This window comes from Centruroides vittatus, unplaced genomic scaffold (genome assembly GCF_030686945.1).
Source record: "Centruroides vittatus isolate TY-2023 unplaced genomic scaffold, ASM3068694v2 contig_181, whole genome shotgun sequence".
NCBI classification, from domain to species: domain Eukaryota; kingdom Metazoa; phylum Arthropoda; class Arachnida; order Scorpiones; family Buthidae; genus Centruroides; species Centruroides vittatus.
Window position 1 is genome coordinate 336,500 of NW_027121109.1, and position 25,721 is coordinate 362,220.

A 25,721-nucleotide genomic window follows, 5' to 3' on the forward strand; every position below is an offset into this window, starting at 1 on the left:
TTTGTTTAACAAAACGACACGCTTTGAACATCAGGAATATATTTTTATTAAGCGCTAACGTTATATGCGGGTTGCGAGAGAGAAAACGTTAGTTAAAATTCAAACGTAACAAGCGATCGTACACCAATTTTCAACATTCTTTGCCGTAACATCCACGCGAAAATCGACTCTAACAGACTGGGAAAACGGCGCGCGTAACGTCACTTAAAGCGCGATTGCGCCGTAACACGTACAGAATTTTTTTGTTTTGCTTTCGCAAGAGTGCAACGTTGCCACCGTCGCGACAGCGGCAGGAGGAAAGAAAAAAACAGGTAAGGGGTCATTGGACGTTCCAGACCTTTCTGGTGTCACGAAACAGGACGAGAAGAGTATTGCGCAGTGTATTTTTTTTCGTAAGGGCAAACAACAACAACACAGGTAAGTCGACGTGGCTTCGATGGCGTAACCCATCCCCGATTTTTGTAAAAAAAAATGGCTTTCTCACCCCCCAGCTATGGACGACGGTCACTCGAGATGGACGAAAGTCACGTGGTCTGCGTTCTGGTTCCTTTCGATACTGTTCTGTACCGTCATGTCGTTCTTCTGCGCCTTCTGGTACATCGTCTTCCTACCGTTTACGGTGTGTTCTCACAACATCAAGGGTATCACGGACATACTACTCATCGGTATACAACTGCCACAGCAGTGCAGCCAGAACATGATGGAGCACAAGCCACTCAAGATGGCGCTGTCCGGTGACCACAGTTGATCGGAAATAAAACGCTAAGTTACATATTTAATGGTGCATTTGTCTGTCTGTCCGAACGTAAATAACTTAACCCGGATCTTTTGATATCGTGCCTTTTGTTTTTTTGACTAGTTTAACGAGCGTAACGCGAAGGCACAGTCACTGACCCCTCCACCTCCTACACGCGGAGTCTTCCACCCACCAAGCTGCTATGTCGTCGTAGACCTTGTAGGGGGCCACGTCGCTCGTGTGAAGTTTTCGGCACAGTTCGCATATCAGGGGCAGGGACGGGGATATGTGGAACCTGTCCTTCCACTTAAAGTACGACTTGTACAGGTTGTAGTCGGATGCCACGTTACGCAGGTGCTGAGCCAAGTGTTCGGCGTCTCTGTAACTCAGAGCGTCTATGTACGAGTCGGGAGGGGCCACTCGACTGTAGTTCGCGTCGCCGAACACTATGGGTATTATGTTGTACTTGAGTATCCTGAAGAACTTCTCTGTGACGTAATCTTTACACAGAGAGTTCTCCAGGGCAAGGAAGAACATGTAATTTCTGACGTAATCGTCGAGGCACTCGTCCAGTTTGTCGTTGGGGCACCTGCCCTTTCCGCAACTGCCGTAAACGTCCACGTCGATGTAACTCTTCAGACGGTCGACGAACCCCTCCCTGTTTCCGGAAGTGGGGCAGTTGCTGACGAGCCATACCACGTGCTTTTTCTTACCCCTCCAAACGTCCAGGAGTCCGTCCGGGACGTCGGAACGGTTCCCGTTTACGGCGTAACTACCGTAGGACGTGACCACGTCCGAATCCAGCCTGTAAGACATGGTCCAGTTAAACATGCGCCTCATAAACCTGAAGGCTGCAAAGTAAGAGTGGGGTGGCGCTTCCAAGCAGTAGTAGATCCACTTCTGTTCCGGCTTCCGGTGCAGAGGAAGATCGACCACGCTGACGTCACGACAGTGGAAGACAATAGCCTCGCTGTGTAACAACCTCGTCCTGTCCGTGGTTACTTCGCAGCGTGATTCGGGGCACCCCGAATGCGACAGGGCGCCTTCACCCACGGGCATGTAGTCACGAATGCCAAAAAAAGGGGTCCACAGCAGGATCACCTTGTCGGAACGTAAGAGAACGGACGACTGAGCTACGTAGCGGTACACAACGGGGTTATACCTCAACAATAGGTACAACGCCAATACGGAGAGGACCATGGTAACAATTAAACACGTCCTGCATGTCGACAGTCGCGTGATCATAGCTCAAACTCGGTCTCGTGCATCTGCAAAGAGAACGGACACATTATAGCAACACCACCTCTTATCTACCAAACAATACAACGCCTCTCGCAACGGTGTGACGTACTTTGATCGGCCACTAAGCGTCGTCACACACCTGCCAGTCATATTTTATAAAATAAACAATAAATATTTAATCCTGCGATGTTTTAAACAAACACAATCGCTTCAAGAGAGAGCACATGGTCTTTTAGAAATTTGGTAGGAAACGGCACGTGCTCGAGCTGTTCGGGTATTTAAATCGGAAACCACGTGATCCACGGCGTGGCTTACGTCAAGCCCCTGCCCACGTGACCGCTGCCGATAACCCCGGCACCTTCCTGAACACGTGGGGGACTGGTGGGGTCACGTGTAGATGTTTTAAAGTAACTAGAGCGTGAAACGTGATCGAAGGACGAAGAAATAATCGGAAATCGTAATAAATTCGGGCGTGAGCTCCTATCGTTTGCTAAGCCTCGCCGACTGAGGTGTTTAGACGAATTCGATGCAGTTTAAGGGCTTTTTATGTATTATTTCTCGAGACTTTAGCGTATCTCGTGTTTTAAAATCGATTAAAGTTGCGGATACTCACCTTACCCGGCCGTAATATTAATCCTTTCTCGTTTTGTGCACCCCTAGCGAGTCCATCCATCTTTCCTCAACTGTCGTCACTACTGCCGTGCTGTGATTGGTCGAGAGAAGCGCTATCCCGTTGTGACGTCGATTTTTTTAAGAGGCGCCATCTTTAAATATTTTTTTTTAATTTAAAAATAATTAAATAATTTTTTATTAAAACGACTTGACTTGTTTATAATGTAGATTTTTTAAGAATATTTTTAAACATATAAATTTATTATAATCTGTTTATCGTAATTATAATTTCGTTAAATAATTTGGCAAGCCATTAACGCTAATTGCTAGCAGCGCGGACGCACCGACGGTTGCGTCACATCCGTCCGTACGATTCGTCAAAAATACAAATGACGTCATCGCTCGCTATTTGAATTCGTTCCGAATAAATTTTGCAAATTTTCTCGAAAATTTTTATTTAAATTTTAAAAATATTTCGAGAGGCTTTAACATAAATTTGAAAAAATACAACATGACCGCCATTTAATGGAAAATAAAGTATAGTAAATATGCAAACGTTAATCGACCAATAAAAATTAAGTTAAGAAAATAAATCGGCATGACGTCATTAAGAGAATATATTAATTATAAATGTTTATTTCTTAATTAAAATAAAAGTAAAAATAGATTCCTTCTAACCAAAGTAATAAATAAATAATTTTTATTGAATATAATTACGATTAAAAGTATTTCTTTTATTAAATAAGGCGAATAAATTATCGAATTCAGAATGACTTACGTTTCATGACGTCTTTCACGATCCTCAACTATTGGATGAAATCATAAAAATTTAAATTTTAAAAATTGTTTATCGGCGTCAATCTCTCCGCCACCTAATGAGTACGACGCGAACTAAATTTATTAAAATGATTAATTAAGCTAATTAAAACGTCAATTTAATTAGGCATTTTACAATTTTCCTGTAGAATAATTATAATAGTTTCCGTTTACGAATAAAAATAACAGTAATGTATTTATTTATTTTAGAATCTTAAAAATTACCAATGGCGCGTGAGATTTATGTACTGAAAAATTGCAAATGCCATCTATCGACCGGATTATGAAATATTTAAATTGCTTTTTAAAATATTAATTTAAATAAATGCTAAAACTTTACTTGAAATATTTACTTGAATTAATTTAAATAATAGATTGTTTAAAATTTATTTTCATTTTTTTGGTAAAAAGGGTGAAATTTTGGCACAAGCGTTTACGACCTTCGATCCATTAGTTCTCATTTCCGCTAAGAGATGGCGATGAGTACCTGCGTAATAGTTTCCGGTAGTAAATACACCGTGACAGTGAAAAAATGGATTTTTTCTGTTAAAATTACTTCCAGTCACATCAAATTAAACAGAGGGCAGAAAAATGATGAGAAAGGATAGGAAAAGAAATATTAAATCAACCGAAGATAATGGCTTTGTTTAGAGGAGATAATAGATAACTCCGTGTTGAAAACAACAAATATAACTGTTCAGGCAGCTGAAAAAGATCATTTAAATCTGGATTTAAATTATCAGCTACTTAATGCATGCTAGGCATGAGAACAATACATTTATTTAATTGGTTACTAAATTATCTTATTATCTATAGTGGTTATCTAACATACTATCTGGTAATGAGTATAACCTATTACCTAACTCAAGATAACTGTTAATTAGAGAAACGTTCCATTAGATAATTATCTAATGCTCTTGCAATGGGTAAAACAAAAGATAACAGATAATCTATTTACATTATTATCTAACTGCGTTCTAGGCAAGAGCAAACTACATTTATCTGATTGGTTATTAAATTATCTTATTATCTATAGTGGTTATCTAATAGAGTATCTTGTGAATGAAAATTATCTATTATCTACCGAATATAACTGTAAAATTTACTAGTAATTAGAAAAACCATGCATTAAATTCAAATGTAGCGCATTTGCAATGAATTCAGTTAATGTTATCTGAAACAAAAGATAACAAAACGATACTTTTAACTGAAGAGAAAAATAATAGATAACAGATAAACCGTTGTCACTCAAATGAAATAATTTATTCGTAATTCGCAATTTATCATCTGTTACAAATAAAAACGTTATCTATTACATGATTATCTTTTATCTTTTAAGTTATCTCACGTTTATCTGAGTGGTTTTGCGGGATTTCTTTAATAGAAAAAAAAATCCTTCCACTCGCTCGACCGAGATAACGGTAAGAAACAGCGGCTGCGTTAACTGGCGGCGTCATCTAGATAACAGATAAACCATCCTGCAGAAACCATTCACTCTTTTATCTTCAGCACTTAATCCAACTAAACCATACGCTATTAAGGCAGCAAACCACATTAATCAGATTTTATCTCTAATCAGATTAAGCGCCCCAGACTAGATAATCTGGCTAGATAAATCCGTCTTTTATTACGTAGTGCTGTGTAAGAGTTACATTCACGCTATCCAACAGACACACAGGACGGACAATGAATAAATTTCTTTTTTATTTCTTTGAAAGGGAGTTATATATATATATAGTTTTTCCCCTATAAACACGAATAAAAAAAAAGAGGGAGAGGGATAAAGAAACAGAAATTAAAGAATCAGATCAATTCCAACCAGCCAGAAGATTAGAACAAAGACGTACACGTTTAGATTTCGTCATATCAAAGACTAATATTGACAGTAAAACTCGTAGCTTCTATTGAAAACGATGGAAAATCTAAATTCTATAAAGGTAACAAAGATGAACTGGTAATGGATAGTATGGAAAAGGACTTAGATAACTGTTTACATATCCAGTCTGAAAGATGGATTTTATCTGTTTGGTAGTGTTTGATTTCCTTCAATATTTTCCAGGAATATTACCGTTTACTAAAGCTATTGATTATTCTCGAATTATTACTGTAAACATCAACTTTCAATCACCCCCCTTTTAAACGCATAAAAAAAAAAAAAAAAATACAAAAGATGATGATGATGATGATGATGATCTAGATAACGGTTTAAACACCAACTTCGTCACCCCCTTCAACAAACAAGAAATAATAATAATAATAATAATAATAATAATCTAGATAATGATTTATCCGCTTTAACGCTTGATTATTCTCGAATTTTTGAATGTAAACATCGAATTGAACAAGCAAACACGCACAAGAGATAATAAAACATTTATTTAGATAACGATAATAATCTAGATAACATTTTATCTACAATTTCGACTTTGAACCGCCCCCTAGCGATTAAAATTCGAAAATGACCGTTGTAGACAAACCGTTTTCTAGACAACCGTTCTAAAGTCTTTTTTAATCGTCTAGATAACGGTTTTTATCTAGAATAAATGAAAAATACAACAATAATAAAAATAATCATGTAGATTACCACTTATCTACAATAATAACCTGGACAGTTTAGAACGGAATAGCGTGTACATAACAGAGAGCAACTGAAAATGAAACGTAAAAAAAAAAAATAAATAAATAAGTAGAGAAAAAGTATTTCCATTCTAGAAGAAAGAATATATATATATATATATATATATATATATATATAAAATCTTTTCTGATAAAATAAAAATAGAAAATATATATTGCTAAAGGAAAAGTTATCGCGGACAATATTTAGAGTTTATATTCTGCACCAAAATCGATTCAAGTCTATCTACTTCTGATAAAAAAAAAATAAATAAAAAAATCTTGTTTCTTCCCCCCTTTCCGGCTACTATAAAAACATCCGTTAAATTTTTCCTACCATAAAATATAGTAATTTATTTTTATTTTTTATTTTTTTCTGTTATTTTTTTTATTTCGTCGTCCAATAAGAAAGTAAAATCATTTAAATTCTCTTCTGTTTTTTTTATTTTTGGATTGTTTGCATTTTCTGTGCCTAAAAAATTTTGTTTGTGAATAATGTTTGTATGTGGGTAAAAATGCATTTTTGGGTTTTTTGTATGCATAAAATGTATTTTTTAATTGTTGTATGCATAAAATGTATTTTTTCAAATTGTTGTATGCATAAAATGTATTTTTCTAAATTGTTGTCTGCATAAAATGTATTTTTTCAAATTGTTGTATGCATAAAATGTATTTTTTCAAATTGTTGTATGCATAAAATGTATTTTTTTAAATTGTTGTATGCATAAAATGTATTTTTCCAAATTGTTGTATGCATAAAATGTATTTTTCCAAATTGTTGTATGCATAAAATGTATTTTTTTAAATTGTTGTATGCATAAAATGTATTTTTGAATGTTTATATGTATAAAAATCTATTATGAACTATTTTGTATGAGTAAAAGTGTATTTTTCAATTTTTGTCTGTGTAAAAATTATATTTTTAATGTTTTGTATACGTAAAACTGTATTTTTAAAGTTTTGTATGCATAAAATACATATATACTAAAACTTGCGTGTGCATAAAAATGCATTATTGAAATTTTGTACGCATAAAAGTACGTATTAAAATATTTTTTTGCGCGTGTAAAATATGTATTTTTGAATTTAATATCGATATAAAAAATACATTTTTAAATACTCGACGCATTAAAAACACGTAGGCCTATATAGATTATTAAATCTCTGTACACATAAAAATAAATCAGTAAAGTTTGCATGCATAAAGTAAAATACATCGGCCTTAACGGACTCGAGTAACGGTGAAATAACATTAAAAATTTTAATTATGAATAATAATGGAGGATTATTGAGAAGAAGAACTGATTGGTATTCGATCTTTGGTTTTATCTACGACCAAATTCTGACTAAACCTAAATTATATGAGATTTAGGATGAATCACATCTCTCAAGTGCTCTATAATCCTCTTTTCATTGCACACACACACACACGCGCGCGCTCGCGCGCGCCCTCTCTCTTCTCTCTTCTCTCGCTTTCTCTGTACATTTTCCATTATTGGAAATGATATTTTGTAACTATAAATATTCCACTGAATGACTTTAAAAAGTATTTTCCGCTAAGAAAATTTCCGTATAGCTTAAGACCCCATATTTTTTTTTCTTTCTGTATTTCTTTCAACGTATTACTACTACCTCCTCTATTATTATGCCGTTTTTTCTAATGCTGTTATTACTAATGTTAATACTACCTAATACTATTGCTGGTAATATAAAAACACTAGGGATGCTGCTAATATTACCGCTACTGTGTGTAATTAATAACTCTTGATACTAATATTCTAATAGTATTACAGAACAAATACTAAAGTACTACTACCATTGTAACTGATAACCTCTATCTCTATTACTATTAAGCCTACCACTACTGTTGTAACAGTACTACGAGACCTGTTAACCTCTGCTACTATTACTACAGAATTACAGAATTCATCCTCTAGCGGGCCCTACACAAAAAGTATAAGTTGGGGTCCCATTTAAGTAAGTTGCTTCTAAATAAGTTTTAAATAATGTCACTTAAAAGTTTACTTAATAATAGGGAATACAAATACTAATACAATAATAAAAGAGTTTCTGGTATAACGAAAAATTATTTATTTTCATTGTTTTCTGTACTGAAGCCGGGTCCCATCGAATTACAATTTGTCCATTGATTATTCCGGCATGGAGAACTACTACTATTGTATCAGTACTACAGACCTACTTATCTCTACTACCATTCTAATTGTATTACAGAAGTACTACAGTTTTCCCACTATTTAAAATCGCTACAGACCTACTAACAAACACTACAGTACTATTCCAACACTACTGCTTTACAACTACTACTACTCTTTTATTATAAATATAAACCCATATATATATATAGTTCTTTCGTGTAATAAATCGAACAATTTCAGTGATTTAATGTTAAAAATTGTTTTGTTTGTTGCTGCTGTTGAATGCTTGTTTATTGTTTATTCGTCTCGTTCGTGACTACTCATTTTATTACACTTATTACCCAATTTATTATTCTTGTTATTTGCTGTGTTTACTTCACTTATTATTCGTACTTAATTACATCCTATATTTTTGAATATTTCTTTTAGTTTGTTGCCCTCCCTATTTGTTGATTACTGTTTATTCCGTTGTTTTCCTTCCTTTTTTCAGAGCATTGTTCTATTTTTTTTTCCTCTCTCTCTCTTTCTTCTTTTTTTGGGGGTGCTGTTTGTTCTCTGTTTGAATTCCTTTATTGTAATTATATTTTGTTTTTGTTTTACTTTTCCCCCCTCCAATATCTTCTTGTTTATTTCATCCATTTATTTCATCTTTATTCAATTTCATTTTCTTTTATTTATTATTCAATTTAATTTTATTGTATTGTACATTTTTATTTAATCGTCTTCTCTTTTTCTCTTCTCTTCTCTCCTCTCTCTCTCTCTCTCTTTCTCTCCTACACCCCTTCAATTTTTATTATACTTAAAATCGATTAATTAAAACTTAAGAGAAGGAAAAGAATTGATTAATAATTATGTTTATTTTATTAAAATTAATGAATTTTAATCATTTCTCTCCCTCTCTCTTTTTTAATTTCTTTCTTTCTGCTTCATTTTCCAACTATTCATATTTCACTTTTAATAAATTTTTTCCTCTATTTTTTCTTTGTATTTGCGAATAATTAAAATGAAACCCGATCGATCCATCGATTTCCATATATGAAATATCGCATCAGCGCTCATAAAACCCTTTATTTTTTCTACAATTTCTGAGGTAAAGGTGGAAGAGTGTGGCAGTTAAAGATGGCCAACTTCTCCTACAATGAATTTTAATTTAAATAATTAATTTTGAATTTTTTCTGAAGGGCACGCAGCAAACTATCAAAGCGCTAACAGCTGTTTTATATGATAATTATAACGCACTTTACTATCTTTTTATTACACGAATTTCATACGAATTCATTCGACGGCAGATAATTTTAAATGGTGAAATTTTATGAGTTTTTTTTCCGACGGTCGATTATCATAAAATATTGAAATATATTTCCCTTTAAAAAATTAAACGAAAATAATGTATTTTTCCTTCGGTGAGGGAAAAACAAAGTAAATTTTCATTCCTTTATGGATTAAAAAATAAAATAAAATAAAATATTCTCCCTCTGATGGATATTAAATAAAATATATATTTCATTTTTATAATTACTTAAAAGGTAGATTTACTCGAGTTTAAATTTAATAATATTACGAGACCTCAATTACCAGGAATTTCAAATTTCACTTTCGTTAATAATTACGAAAATAATGGAACGTTAGAAAATGCAATAACCACAATGGAACAATAAATTAATGATTTTACTCGGTACTCTTTGCTTGATGAACGGAATTCGTAATGAGAATCAATTAAACACCAGACCACATAAATTTAACGTAATAACATTTTTACTTTTTTTTCTTTGAATTATGACAAACTTTCTCCTGCTCTTCCTCCTCCTCCTCCTGCTCTTCCCCCTCCTCCTCTTCCCATTCTATCGATACTTCTGGCATTGAAACGTTTGAATGTATCCTTCTTCGTAACACTGTTACAAACACACAGATCCTTTAAGGTGTAGATGCGGCTTTACAGCTTACAATCATCAATTTTATCATCCTTACACGGTTAAAAGTATTGCCAGGCATGGGAAATTTATCCTCTTCCAGTTCACTATCGAGCTTCATCAACTTACAAGTGTTACTATGCCTCATTATCTGTGCATTTCCTCCCTTTTGGGACTATAAATATAATTAGATCATTTATTCTCTCTAAATTTCTCTACTATCGGCTAACAACTTTACTGAGATTTTTCTGCTGTTTTTTTTCGCATCGTCCTTCTGTACGAACAACAATGAGAAGAACAGATCACTCTTTACAGCAGCGTGTATACATTTATACTATGCCTTATTATAACAATTAAAATCATTTATTGTTTGTAAACGGTTTTAACTTTACTGAGATTTTCTGTTATTTGCGTGGCATCGTCCCTCTTCTGTAAAAACTACAATGGTAAAACAGAACTCTCTTCACAGCAGCACGTATACAGTTATACCGATTAATTCATCAAAGATTTCATCTCGGCTAAGTATCAGCTACAAAAATCTTCCTGCCTACGTACTAGAAACACGCGAAGGCACCCTGGAAAGCCGTGCAAGCTTCCAGAACAGAAAGGGGAGCACCATTAATCACATCATACTCAATCAGAACGCCGAAAGGTATTTAATAAACTGAAACGATAAGTTACATCACAGACGATATACAGCTTCAATAACACCCAATAAATCAGACGTTTATAAGTTTATATTTTTCTAGAGAAAGAGAGAGGGAGGGAGAGCAGAAGAAGAGAGGAAGAGGAAAAAAAAAATAAGTCACAATTTCTTTCAGTTCCCAAGCACTAATCTCTTGTTAGACTTATCACTTCTATCAAATAATCTCCAGTTTCTCCGTCTGTAGCAGACTATTGATTTTTCTGATGCTTTCTAATCTCCAACTGAAAAGATGACAATTTAGCTTTACTCGATTCCTATATATTTCTCTAGATGATTTTACAACCCTTATTTAATTATTTTATACACGTGTAGATACAAGTATAAGGTCTCGAAAATTTTTCCTGTTACTAAAATAAACATTTATTAACTAATGAGACAATTATTTATCGACTGTAGATTGGTTGGCCTTGTGTTATATACACTCCAAACAACAGTAATTACTTTAAGTACTTCTGGCAACAATCCAACCATTGTATTCGAGATATTTTAAATTTTGGATAATTATACACAAGAGAATAAAAGTCTTTCGATTTCTGCCTTCGAGTGAACTCGACTTCGTTTTCTGCAGTCGAGGAAATTAAAACGGAAAAATACATACGCATAAATCGTTCATAAATATTGTTTCATTGTCTGAGCTGAGGAAATTGGATAAAAATGATAAATTATACAAATTTAAATGGATATAAAAAGACAAGTATTTTATTAATTATACATGATAGCGTATAAGTATTTAAGAATTATGAGCAATGAAATAAAAAAAGACATTTTAAGCGTTTAAAATGTATTTTTAAACTTTGTGTAAGAGAATGTGTGGTTTTTTTTCTTGTGTGTTTAAAATGTTTTTCTAATTTTGTATGCAAAAGTGAGTGTATTTTTAAATTCTATGTGCATAAAAACTGCATTTTTAAAAATTAATTGTGCATGAAAATTAAATGTTTAAAATTTTGTGTGCATAAAAACTGCATTTTTTTAAATTTTGTGTGCATAAAAACTGCATTTTTTAAAATTTCGTGTGCATAAAAACTGCATTTTTTAAAATTTTGTGTTCATAAAACTGAATTTTTTAAAATTAATCGCGGATAAAAATTGAATGTTTAAAATTTTGTGTGCATTTTTAAACTTCTATGTACTGTACATATAAAAATTTTGTATGAACTTATTTTGTATTTTTTAAAAACTTTTGTATTAATTTTCCACGAATTAATATCTCGTATTTACAAGACTTTAACGCATAAAAATGCATTATAATGGTTTTATACGCATACAAAGTGTAATTTTTAATTTTGAGTAAAAAAACAAAAAATGCATTTTTTTGAATTTTTAAAATTCAATGTTAAAATTCCTCATTTAGAAACGAAATAAAATAGATTTAAAAATGCAAACAAAGAAGAATTAAAACATTAACGAAATTACGACGAAAAAAAAATTGCGGTTAGACAATTAAAAACGAAAAAAAACAATTATAAAGTTGTAAAATTTAAAATAAACAAAATATTTTATTAAAAAGTCAAGTTTATAAAGGGAAAAAATGAAATAAAATAAAATAATAATGGAACTTTAAATCGAAAATTTATATTGGTGTAAAAATTAAATTTTAAAATAAATTAAAATAATTTAATTTCTTCGAAGCAGAAAAATTAAAATCAGAGCATGAACTAAATTAATTTACGATGAAATCAAAGCGAGAATAATTCCGAAAGCTGCGTGCAAAAAATGAATTGAAATTAAATAAAATTGAAAAATTTCACATAAAATAAACGTAAATATTTTAAACAAGTTTACATTATGCCACAGTAAAATTGAGAAATAAATGAAATTATGGGAATTATAAAATTAAACTGTGTATAAAATAAAACCTTAAAAAAGAAGACCAGGAAGAAAAAATGTAAAGGGTGAAGTTTAAATTAGAAATCGGTTGTAAATTATTTATTTATTGTTTTATGATAAGTGTAACGAATTAAAGCTTAAATTCGTAATGTAAAACACGAAGGTAAAATAAATTAAAAATTACGAGCACCGAAAAAATCACCGAATGAAAATCGCAGGAAAAAGTTACCGAAAAAAAATCGCAGAAAAAACGATACCAAATAAAAATCGTAGAATAAAAATCGCATAAAAAGTCACAGAATATAAAAATCGCAGAAAAATCGCCGAATAAAAATAGCAGAAAAAATCACCGAATAAAAATCGCAGGAAAAAAGACACCGAATAAAAATGGCAGAAAAAGTCACAGAATATAAAAATCGCAGAAAAAAGAGACAGAAGAAAAATCGCAGAATAAAAATCGCAGAAAAAGTCACAGAATATAAAAATCGCAGAAAAATCGCCGAATAAAAATAGCAGAAAAAATCACCGAATAAAAATCGCAGGAAAAAAGACACCGAATAAAAATGGCAGAAAAAGTCACAGAATATAAAAATCGCAGAAAAAAGACACAGAAGAAAAATCGCAGAATAAAAATCGCAGAAAAAGTCACAGAATATAAAAATCGCAGAAAAAGTCACAGAATATAAAAATCACAAAAAATATCGCCAAATAAAAATCGCAGAAAATATCGCCGAATAAAAATCGCAGAAAAATTGCCGAATAAAAATCACCGTAAAAATGAAACCTGCATTAAAAAAGCATTAAAATTTACAAAAAAAAATTTGAATATAAAATTTTATTGATTAACCATAATGCCATAATATCTCATGACAAAAATTATTATCATTTAAACTACAATTAATAATAATAATAATAATATATTTTCTAGCAAGTTCTTACATTTTTTCCTCTTATATTATTTTTTCTAAACTTAGTACCAGAGGAGATTACTTTTAATCTAAGTAACGAGATGATAATGATGCACGGTGGGCCAACAAAAATACCAAAGTGGGGAACAACAAGCGAAAAAATATAATAAAAATTAGGAAAAAAAACACACACACACACACACATCTTTTGTTACCGACTAAATTTATTACGACGGAAAGTAGTTAAAAATCACAGTGGTTCAGCAAACACTTTTAATTAAAGGCTAGAACACTTAACTGGGGGGACCGCAGATGGAAGGAAGAACGGAAGAAAAAAAAAATCACTGCAAGAACAGTCATTAAGGGGCCACTACAGATATTATAAAACCACTATAGGTAGCTCTAATGACAGTTATAAAGAGGAATAATGGATATCTACGGCATGTAAGGCAACTACCGAATGCGATTAAAAATATATTTTTCCTACCCCCCGTTTATAGATGGGTAGTAAAATTTTCGGATCGTGTTTTCGACGTAGCAATGTTGCTCTACTGCACATATGCATGTTTCTTTCCTCGTATTTTTTTCTTCTTGTTTTTTTTTTATTTAAAGGGGATGTTTCCATTTTAACCCACCACTTTTCCGTAAATCATTCTGCCGTTTTTCATACTACGTTAAAGTGGAAGTCGGAAAAAAAGTCATAAAGTTTGATACTTTGAAAGGCTGTGTCATAAAATAAAAGGGTTTTATCTTGAGACTTGTGAAATGGAGCTGTTTGTGTACTCTTGTGTGCATTTCATTGTTTCGAGAATGCAGCTTTTGCTATAACACACAAAAATGGAAAACTCTTCCCCGGCATAAGGAAAGTAGCAGGGTTTATATACTTTTATGACTCTAATAAACAACGTTTAGTGTCGTCCCGTGTTTTTAGCTTGATACGTGATCACCTGCTCCGTATTATCAATAGTCACTGCTGCTTTATATATATATATATATTTTTTTTTATTTTTTATCCTCCCTTTTCTCTCGTTCTTCCCTTCTACTGTGATCTGTCCACTATATGCTTGGTTTGTTCCTTACAATTTCTAAAATTGCTAGTCCACCCCCTTTCTTTTTACAACTCTGACGATATCAAACGAATTGAGTTTAACGTCAATCGATTACTTCGTTTGTATTGTAAAAATGTAACAATCAGTTTGCCAAACATGATTCCCTCTTTTTCTCTACCTTTTATGTTCGCTAAAACACTAGACCAGTCCCAATACCCCCTTTGGGGAGTGAACGGCAACGAAAGGACGGTTATTAAATCCAAGTGTTGTGTCTAGGAAATAATATAAATCTCCTAAATACTAGTGAATCCCTTAAAAAAATCTTTTGATATCTTAACTGTTGTTGCTTTAAAAAATATTCTCTCCCCCTTTATAACGTTCCTCAATGTAATATTCACGTACTTTTTACTCAACTCCACTTTTAAAAGCTACTTTTAGATTATACTATATAATAAACATTCTCATGCCTTTCAAATTCGATTCATTTACATGCTCTATCATTCTAAAGCTCCCTAAGGTCCTAGAAGATTTTTTAAGATATATTTTCTTTGCTCTTATCTTCAGATCTGAAAATTAGATCTGATGGAAAACGTTCCCATACCCTTCGACGTAATCTTATAAACATTTTCCTTCCCCCAACTTTTGTTCTTGACCCTACACAAACCAAAACAAAGCATCTGCAGCTTTATTATATCTTCCTCTCCCCCCGTAGGATGACCATAAAAATCCATTATAAACTGCCTAATGTATATAATAGAATCGTACGTAGTTTACAAGAGAGGTTAGAAAAGAGGAAAGTAATCGCCAAATGCATTATTTGGAGGCGAAGGATATAATTTGCGCAGTGTCGATTTAATTTTGGTCATATTTTATAAAGCAACTTGTAAGCATCCATTATTATGGCAGACAAACAGTAATTAAGGTTGTGATTAATGCTTGTAACTAAAATTGCATCCTGATAGAGAATTGCGTTCCTTCGTCCGATAACTATCACTAGAGAATGAAGGTATATATATTGTGAAATGTGAACGATTTAACCTACAATATTAACATGTTAAAAATTATGATAACATGCCATCCAACGTTATAACATTCCTAACGTTAAAGGTCACATTACAGTTATTTAATACCCGTTTATTCTATTTTCTTTTCAGTTTTATTCTCTTTACTTTGTTGGTTTTTAATTAATTTAACCATTTCGTCCTTACTTTTTAATATTTCTTCTTTTATTCTATCGTGTTATTATTATTTTTTTTCACATTTATTTAACTTTAATTTTCTATTTATTTTTCTCCCATTAATTTAACTTTATTTTGTTTAATTGTTCTTAATGCTTTACTCATTTTTTATCACCTTAAGTCTTCTCTCTTCTTTATTATTATTATTATTATTATTATTATTATTTTAATTTTTCACATTCGACACTTGTTTTTTCGATTTTTATTATATAAAATTTTACATAATAAAATTTTTACATTGTAAAATTTAACCAGTAATTTTTATATTATAAAATTTTACCAGTAAATAGATATTTAAAAAAAATAATAATAATAATAACTGACTTTTTTTAATATCTTCTGTTTTTATATTATTACTATTATTATTTCATTTTATTAATTGTACGAATGAAAAGTTTTAATTGAAAGTTTTCATCCATTTATTAAATTTTATTGTTTTTCTAAATTTATCCACTTTAATTTAATTAAATTTTTTACTTTATTTTATATCCCTTCAACTTTTATATCCTTACGCTTCAGTCAACTCCCTTAATTTTATTACAAAAAGTAATATATATATATTACTTTTTTAAAGTGTTTGTTTATCTGTATATAAACACTGTAATAGCACAAACTAGATTCTTATTTATAATAATACATATTAATTTTTATTGTATACAAATATATTCCCTTTAAATTTTATTTTCATTTTGGCATTTTATATTTATTGTACTTTTACATTTTATTTATTTGACATTTTATATTCGAATCCATAAAATTATTATTATTATTTTCCATTTACGTGGTTTTATTTACTCGGTTTCGGTGTTTAAATTGTAATTTTTCACGCCTGCCTTTCACGTTCCATTGTGTTTATCTATCCTATCAATTGTTTTTCTGTGTTGTTTGAATTATATCTTGCATTTTTAATTTTATTTATTTAATATATTTTCATTTCTTAAGATATTTTCTACTCTTTTTCTTCGTCTGATATTTGACAAAAAAAATTTTTATTTTATTTTTTTTCATTTTTTCTTGTTTTGTTTAATTCATTTCTTTCCATTTTCGGTATTGACTTTTTCTTTCGGTTTTTTAAAGGTTTGTTTTTGTTTAATTTTTTATTTTTATTTCCTGTTTTTCTTCTTTTCTTCACAGTTTTTATTTCATTTCTTCATTCCATTCGCCAATTTCTCTTTACTTAAGTCATATTTTTTTTCTTCGTTTATTTTAAGATTTTAAGCATTTTTTAAAGAACATTTTTTCATTCTTAACTTCGATATAAAATTATCCTTCCATAAGAAAAATAACGATGATAATAATAATAATAAAATACTGGAGTGTTTTCGTTTTTATGCGTATTTTAAATCAAAGGAATGCTTTTAAAGATACATACATACAAGAATTATACCAGCAGCGAGAGGACGGGGAAAAAAGTAGAAGAAGAGGAAGAGGAAAGGGAGGAAAAAGAGAGAGAGAGGAGAAAAAAAAGGTAATTCCTGTCATGAACGCAACAAATCATTACCAAGTGAATGGAGATGCAATCAAAAGAGAGAAACATCCGATTAATGCAAGTAAAGAATTCTTAGTCGATGTATTTACTTATTCCCTAATTGATTTATTAGTGTTCTTCAAAGATGTTGTTAATACATCTTTGTTAAATTCGACTTACTCTTTCGTCTGAGAATGAATACATTACTGCGGAATAACGGGAAAGTTTCATTTATTTTTAATAAACAAATATACTGACTGACAAAAATCTGTATTTTCTAAAAGCCACTAACATCATTAATCATAAAGTCTAGGAAAATTTAATGGGTTTCATTAGATGTTTAGTTCTCTCTTCTTCAAAAATTCTTTCTAATTACATCGTGCATGTTTCAATTTACGTCTACTCTCTTTTCTAAAATGTTATTATCGCAAATTGATTTTTTTCTTCCCCCTCCTCTTCCTTTCCTTCTTTTCCTTTTCCTCCCTCGTTCTTCCTACTCTATTTAATTAAGAAAAATCTAGAATTATATCAAATCATTTTTAATTTGCTTGATATAATTTAAGCGCGGAACCGCGCGTTATACTCAATTATCTTTCTTATTTTTGCCAGTGTTTAAATACAGTTAAGTCGAGCAAATCTTTATATTGTGATAGTGATATTAAAGGTCAGATTTCTGAAGACACGACGAACGGTTGAATTTTAGCGTAGATTTAGACGTCTTAATGTTATGACATCCTGTCGTATCAATCCCTTTCGAGGTGGTGACAGTTCAATTCTGTCTTCCGAGTGTGCTGGATACACTAGACTATTGCTTTATTGCTTCATACATGCTCTGACTACACTGGGTGGTCTGGTATGATCTGCGAGAGCGTTATTTTCAACGTATCTTTTTTTAAAAGAAAGTACAGCCACCCATCAATAATCGCTCCCCTCCGACACTGCTCGGTGTTTAAAAAAATAATAATAAATAATAATACAAATGCTTTCTTTCTACACTGTTTAATCAAATAAATCTACATTTTTTAGGCATAATTTAAATAGAAGTGCTTATTTAAGCGTAATTAAAGATCGTGGAGGGTATTAAAGATGCGGTTGCAAATACTGCAAATCCAATAGTTAAATTCAGTTTATATTTAGTGACCGTAACGTAACGTCGAGTCAACCCTCTCGATGATGGTGACAGTCGAGTTTTCTCTCCTCCCGTAACGTCGTACGGGGAGTGTAGTTGTTGCTTCACCACTCGATCACTACCTCGAGTACTGTAGGTGGTCTGGCAAGATCGGCAACAGATTTAAAAATCCTTTTCTTCAGGGGGGAGGTGAACGTATCCATCATCAATAACCATACCAGATCGACACGCAACATCGGTACAAAAAACCGGGGGCGTGGGGGAGTAGAAACTACCCAATTTTTGGAGGGATGAGATATTAAATACTCCCGCCGCTAGATGGCGCTACATAGAGGCAACTTCCCCCCCCCCTATTACCCGTTACCAGAAATTTAATTACGTGGCATTTTTATTCATTGCAAAATACTGGATTAACAAAATCGACCAAAGCCACTTGTAATTACAAATGTACATTTTCAAAACCGTAATTAAAAATCTTCCATTTACTAAAGGTGAAAGAGGAATAAAGGGGATGAAATATTGGAAAAAAAAAGTTATTCTACCTTTTCCATCCTCCACTTTTCATTCTCAATTTGATCGTCACGGTTCTTAACATTTTTCCATCTGTTTTTCCTCCTAGTAAGCATTTCGATCCATCGTCTTCCACGGTCTCGTAGTTCCTACAAATAGGATCATTTGTAAGAACAGAAATTTCCTATGGCCATTATAATATTTCATATTTAACCAATTTAATACCGAGCCACAAACTAACCCAAATAACATAAAAGCGAATTTATAAAACAGAGAAGACGGGGGAGGCAATAAAAAGAAAAAAAGAAGAGGAAGTGGAGATCATCTGACCATCGTCAGCCATTTTGGTGCCACTCCGGTCGTGCCTCGCACCCTCCCCCCTTCCCCCACGTTAAAATGGAGATAATTTAATCAGTTTACGGTTAAATACTTTCGGATATTATTAAAATTAATTCTAATTAAAGAAAGTTTTTATAATTATTAACGTGATTTATAATTTAATTTGATGGACATTATTGTCGGAGTAAACTCGATGGCAATTCATTTTGATTGTTAATCTTAATTTGATTATTTCCGCATTATTGTTATTTTCCCCACTCTATTTTATTAATTGAATAAAATTTTATATTATAAATGAATGTTTTGCGATAAATCGCAAAGCATTTATATCAATTAATGCCACGATTAATTTTTTATAATTCGTTCTGTACCTTTAACAAATCGCTGGTGTGCTTTAATAAGCGAAAAAAAAGGAAGAAAATATGGAGTTGGTGTTCGAGGATTGGTAATGCCACTACTTGAATAATTTTTTCCCCACCTTCGAGAAGCGAGTGCAATTACTTTCTACTTGATGCACCGAAAAAACAAAAATTGGAGTAAACTAATTTACGATAATTGCGATCATAGATGGCGACACATCACTTATACATGCGCCCATACACGCAACACCCCTCCCCCCATTGAAAGGGTTTCGAGGGTCTCGATAACTAATTCTATATTACATTTTCGAGTGTATAGTAGTAATTAAGCTGGAATGAATCGTATCTGTTCTAATGAATTAATACCCGTTTGTGGTGTTATTACGTAAAGACCCTTGCTAACACCCTTAATATTTATTAAAGGAACGACTTTTGTGGTGGTTTTTCAATGTCTTTTGGGTAGATTTTAGCTTGTCGAGTAGTAACCAAACAATGAAAGTTTGGAGAACATCTGCGTGGAGAGGTAGGGATATCTGTTTAGAAGGGCTATTTGGTTTTCAAGACGGGGTGTTTATCGTCTAGACTCTTAGGTTTAGACCTGCATACCTAAATTCTACCTATGTAGACCCTTATATTTTTTATCTAGACAGAGGAAGGGAACACTTAAATTAGTTTTCGACCCTGTTATCTATAACAGGGTCAAAAATTAAATCAACATAAAGTAAGAACTGGGCAGGAAACCTTACAAAGAAAAGAAATCATTAAATCCACGCTTCTACACCAATCCCGAACCATTTAGATCCTGTTTAAAACTCTTGCTTAGACCCTATTAAACCTCTGTTAAAAGTCCATGGGACTTTTGAGACACTAGCAGATCGTTAGGAGAGTATTAAGTGCCTTTAAGCCCCCCTTATTAGATCCTGTTACATCAGCAAGTCTTTTGATATAATACACTGTTTAAAATAATTAACCCCCCTCTCATATTTCGTCCGATGGGGGGGTTTAAATTATGTAAAATCGTTTTAAAACGGTGTTTACGATTCAAAACGGTATTATATACTTATTAATACAGCATTAAATCACTTGTTAAGGTCTAGTGGTTCGTTGAAGCTGCTAGATCCCGTTAAGACAATATTAAGCAGCTATTAAGTCCCATTATACCTTATTATGGTCTGCTGAGTTTTACTATAGACCATTATAATGGAAACATACCACGTTATGATTTAGTGTGTTATTATAAGCCCACGTAACCTCTGTATTAATGAAACCTGCATTAAATGGTCCCTGGCGTGTTCGTTTTATACAGGTTTAACCGTGTATTATATATTTATTACCTCATATATACATATATATATTTATAAGTTCATCAGTAATTTTAAGTTTCAAATGATTACAGAGGGGGGAATGTAAAACGTGGAGGTTGGAGCGTTAAATGTATATATATATATATATATATATATATATATATATATATTCTAGTGTGATTTATGCGTATTATTATAATATATAAAAGGTTTAATGCACGAGAAGCGTTTATTAAATTTTTGAAAAAATAAAGAGGTAGAAGGAGAGGGGGGAGTTAAAATATGACGTAATTATTTTAAAGGTTGGAAAAAGAAAGAGGAGGGAAAATGAAAATTTCCTCCAAGGGAAAATTTTAATAATTAATAATTACAGAATGATAGAAAAATATTACTCTGGTTTAAATGAGAAGCGAAATTTTTGGTGAAATTAATTACGTCAAGAAATAACGAAACAACTTGAGGCAACGGCTTTGTTTGTTTTAATGCGAACAAATTGCCGTGATAACATTTTGCTTTACTTGTTTTCTTTTTCTTTTTTTACTTTCCCTTGTTGCCCCCCCTCCCCTTCCTCTTCTCCGTGTAAGGAATCAATACTAAAATGATTTACATCGTTTATACTAGATACATTTTAACATGAGAAGGCATTAGTGTTTTGCATGGCTCTCATAGAAAAGGGTCCTGCGATGGTACCCCCATTTTGCAATATTCGAATCTACTAAACGAGAGGTATATAACACTTAAATTCGTTGGAAATTCGTATAATAAATCATTAAAAAGCAATAAAACCCTGTACTGATTACATAAAGGAGTACATAATTTATTAATATATTGGTTACCTTAATGTACTCTCCATAAAATTATTCTTTTTCCCTTCTTTACTTTCTTTTTCTTTTTTTTTACTTTACTTTATTCTTCTTCTTCTTCTTCTTCTCGTGCATTAAAATTCCGAAAATGGAGGGGGAAGGGGAAAAAAAACGATCGCTTTTCTGATCAATTTATGACCCGGTAACGCGAAACCCGATCAATTTTTGAGCGGAGGTAACGGAAATCCGAGTGGGGATGAAAGTGCAATAATAAATGATTCAGAAAAGATAATTAAAATTTAATTTTTGGAGAGATAATTATAGTTTTGATGATAAATAATATTAAAAGTGCATTCTTAGGGTTGTTATTGTTATCAATATATATATATATATATATCTTTTTTTCTAATTTTTTTTTAATGCGGAGGGAGGGATAATAAATAATAAATGGGAGGGGAGGAGGAGGGAAAGTTTAATTTTTTTTTACGGAATTAAAAGATAACAATATCTCATTATTGTCTGAACAATGAGGAGTATTGTCGGGATATTTTAACAATAGAAAATCCATTACAGAATAATATTTATAGGTTATTGTCCGATTCGGTAGTAGATGTGATGATTTGAAACGCTCCTGTGTGTGTGTGTGCGTGTATGTGTGTTTGTGTGTGTGGTGTGTGTATGTGTATGTGTGTATATACTGGACATTAAAAAGGAAGATTTCTTCACAAATGTTATATTTGTTTGGCCATCACTTGTTGAAATATCGTGTTTGATTTGAAAGATATTTCATTTTCTTTTGTTAACATCCTTCTGTATGTGGATAAGTTACTATTATTGAATAGAAAGTGAATTCCTTGGGGATTTTATGATTAAATGCCTTCTGTGAAATATTCCGATATTTTTCTTCGGGTATGGAATGCAAAATAAATCAAAAAAATTAATAGAAATATATGGTGGAGAGCATCGCATGTGATTGGAAAGAGGAGAGTAAAAATGGTGGCGAGTATGCAAAGGAATATAATATATATATATATATATATATTCCCCCTTATAAATTTGCGAGAAATTTGCTCGGAAAAATAAATAAATTACAACGTTATTAAGTTTAAAGTGTGACTTTAGTAGCGTAAATTGAAAAATGTGTGTATATAGATATAGAAAAATAAAATACGAAAGAAGAAAATGGAGATGCAAAATCAGGGAGAATGTGTATATGTATGTATATAAGGAAAGTAGAGCGAATGCTAATATGAAGGAAATTATTATCAAATGCTATAGAAAGGGAGAAATATGCCGGAAAAAAAAATAAATTGAAAAATATGAAAATGTAAAATGAAGTGGGGAATGTCATAATGCAAAAGTGGGAGAATGTAAGAGGGGTGAAAATATAATACTTTCTCCCCTATGAAAGTTTAAAATTAATCTATATGTGGCACTATACAAGAAAGAAGGAGGAAAAATATAAATTATTAATGCTCTTGTCGTGTGTATTGGAAAAATAACAACAATAATTGTAGAGATGAAATCGTTTGAGTCGGAATACGAGGAGAAAACAGCAAAGATGAAGCGGAAGAATTAGGAAATAGAAAGTAGAGATAATATCGAAAATGAAAATGTACAGTACATTGACACACGTGCACACATGGAGACAGTATATAAAATTTTATGTGTATATAATTGAAGAACGGGGATAGTATTATGGAGTTTTACGAAGGGAAGAAAAAAGATGGGAGGGTAGAAGAAAAAAATATATATATATTAAAATTCAAAAATTTAAGAGTAGAGAAGCATCTCTACTCTTAAATTTTGAATTTTTGATTGTTTCTTTAAACGTAAATTGAGAAAAAGTGAGGTGTATTATGAAAATAAAAAAGGGAGGACGATATGAAAGTGAAAGTGAACCTCATACCTATATTTATATAATTGTAATAAGCGAAGTATATTTTAGAAAATACAGTACAACCTGTGTAAAGCGGAACTACACTCGTTTGGCAGGTTTTCGCTTTATTCAAGTGCCGTTTCAGACAGGTTTTTACCGTATAAAATTGAAAAAAAAAGTATTATGAAGTTTTACGAAAGGACAAGAACAGGAGGGACGAACGGGGACAGGAGGGAAAAAAAGAAAATATTAAAATTCAAAATATGATAAATATTCAAAAATGAAAAAATATATGAAAGTGCAAAACGGGGAATATATTATTTAAGTTCGACAGTGAGAAAGAGAGGGGGAAGAAATAGAAAAATAAGAAGTTTACGTAAATAAAAGAAAATGGAAAAAATCGTGAGTTGGGGGGGGGGTAAGTGAAACAAAATATGAAATTCGGGAGAAAAAATTGACCGTTTTTCAGGGCGTTGAGCTAATTTCAGGTCAGCCATCAGGAATCGGATCGTTTCCTCCTTTATGGTCAATAAAAATGATTTATGCCCTTTAATTTAATTAAAAATAATGACGTCTGATAATAACTATTATTGCTATATTGTAATATAATAAAAGGAAACGAACAGGGAGCATTTAAATACGATTTTAATAATTAAAATTTCCATGGAAAGAAATTTGAAATGTTAATGTTTATAAAGTATTCAAAGTGAAAATTAAAATATTAATTTGTTTTCATTATTAGTTAATGAGTATAAATACATATATTAAAGCATTTTTAAATAAGTAAAACTCGTGTGGTTCTTTGGCATTTTGCATAAAATTGAATATTTATAACAACTTAATTAAGTTTATGAGATTAATGAATAAGAGGAGAATCCCCCCGCCATTTTTTCCCACTCCCCTTCACTAGTAAAAGGGAACGGTGAGGAAATTAAACTTTATAAAAGTTTATTGTTGCACTGTAAGCTTGTTAAGTTCAATCTTCTCCTTCGTTAAAATGATATATTTAGAAAATCTTAATTATTGTTGTTCTGTACGCGTGTACGGTGTTAACCCGTGTATAATAATCGGGATATACATCGAATTTTATCCATTCGTAAATCTACAGTTTCAGTTTCTGAAGTATCCGACCGATAGACAGCCGGACGGACGAAACTTTCGATATTATAAACACGTGTACAGTCAGACCGACGGACGAACAAAAACATTTATATAATTCACAAATAAAAGTCGTCTTAAACAGTATTCATTTTGGTATAATTAAGTGAAATAAACTTGTTTAAATAATTAAATATAAATAAACTAAAAATGAAAATTAAAATGTTAAAATAATTTTGAAAAATATTTTTAATTAATTAAAATAATTTAAATGCGTTGTTTAAATAATAAATAATTTAAATAAAATTATTTGCATAATTAAAAAGAGTATTATAAATGAATTAAAAATCAATAATTTTATTTTAAAAAATTAAATACATTTATTAAATTATTAATTAACTAAACGTTTATATATTTTTTTATATACGGTAGAACCTGCCTAGAATGGACACCTGCCTAAACAGAGTAATGTGCAATTCCAGTTCACACAGATTCTACTGTACTTAATAGATGGAAAATAGTATTAAAAAAGTGAAAATGCATTAAAACCTGTCCGAAGCGGAACCTGCCTAAACGGGAAAATTTTTTCGAACGGATCGATTATAGACAGGAGAGAATAAGGGAGATTATAAAGGAAAGAAGAAAATCCATATAAACCGTGAAAAAGAGAAGAAGAAGAAGAAGAAGGGAAAGGGGGAGATAGAGAAAAAGGAAGTAAAAGGATAGAGAGAAGAGAATAAGGAAGAGAAAAGGGAAAGGGACAGAAATACAGAGTAAAGAAGAGAACAGGATAGAGGGGGTGAATAAGGATAGGGGAAAAATGAAAAAGGAGAGAAGTAGAGAGGAATGTAGAAAGAAGGATAAAGAGGAAAGAATAAGGAGGAGAGAGAGGAAAGAGAGAAGAAGGATAGAAAAAAAGGAGAGAAAAAGGATAGAGAGAGAAGAATAAGGAGGAGAGAGAGGAAGGAGAGAAGAAGGAGAGAGAGAGAAGAATAAGAAGGAGAAATAGGAAAGAG

The 25,721-nt window shown here is 31.6% G+C and overlaps 1 protein-coding gene across 2 annotated transcripts in view; it reads right to left on the bottom strand.

The window, feature by feature from the left end:
- Positions 1–22: 22 nt before the first annotated feature.
- Positions 23–25,721, bottom strand: part of LOC136969802 (alpha-(1,3)-fucosyltransferase C-like) — a 42,118-nt gene continuing 16,419 nt past the window's right edge. The window contains exons 1-4 of one of the 2 annotated variants that reach the window (XM_067264065.1): positions 19,165–19,278; positions 18,956–19,072; positions 2,592–2,742; positions 23–2,004 (exon numbers count right to left, since the gene is read on the bottom strand). In XM_067264065.1, coding sequence (XP_067120166.1) covers positions 887–1,981 — 1,095 coding nt within the window. In that variant the 5' untranslated portion in view covers positions 1,982–2,004; positions 2,592–2,742; positions 18,956–19,072; positions 19,165–19,278 and the 3' untranslated portion in view covers positions 23–886. Of the gene's footprint in view, positions 2,005–2,591; positions 2,743–18,955; positions 19,073–19,164; positions 19,279–25,721 lie in introns of those variants that run through there. The other variant, XM_067264066.1, reaches the window with a different exon arrangement.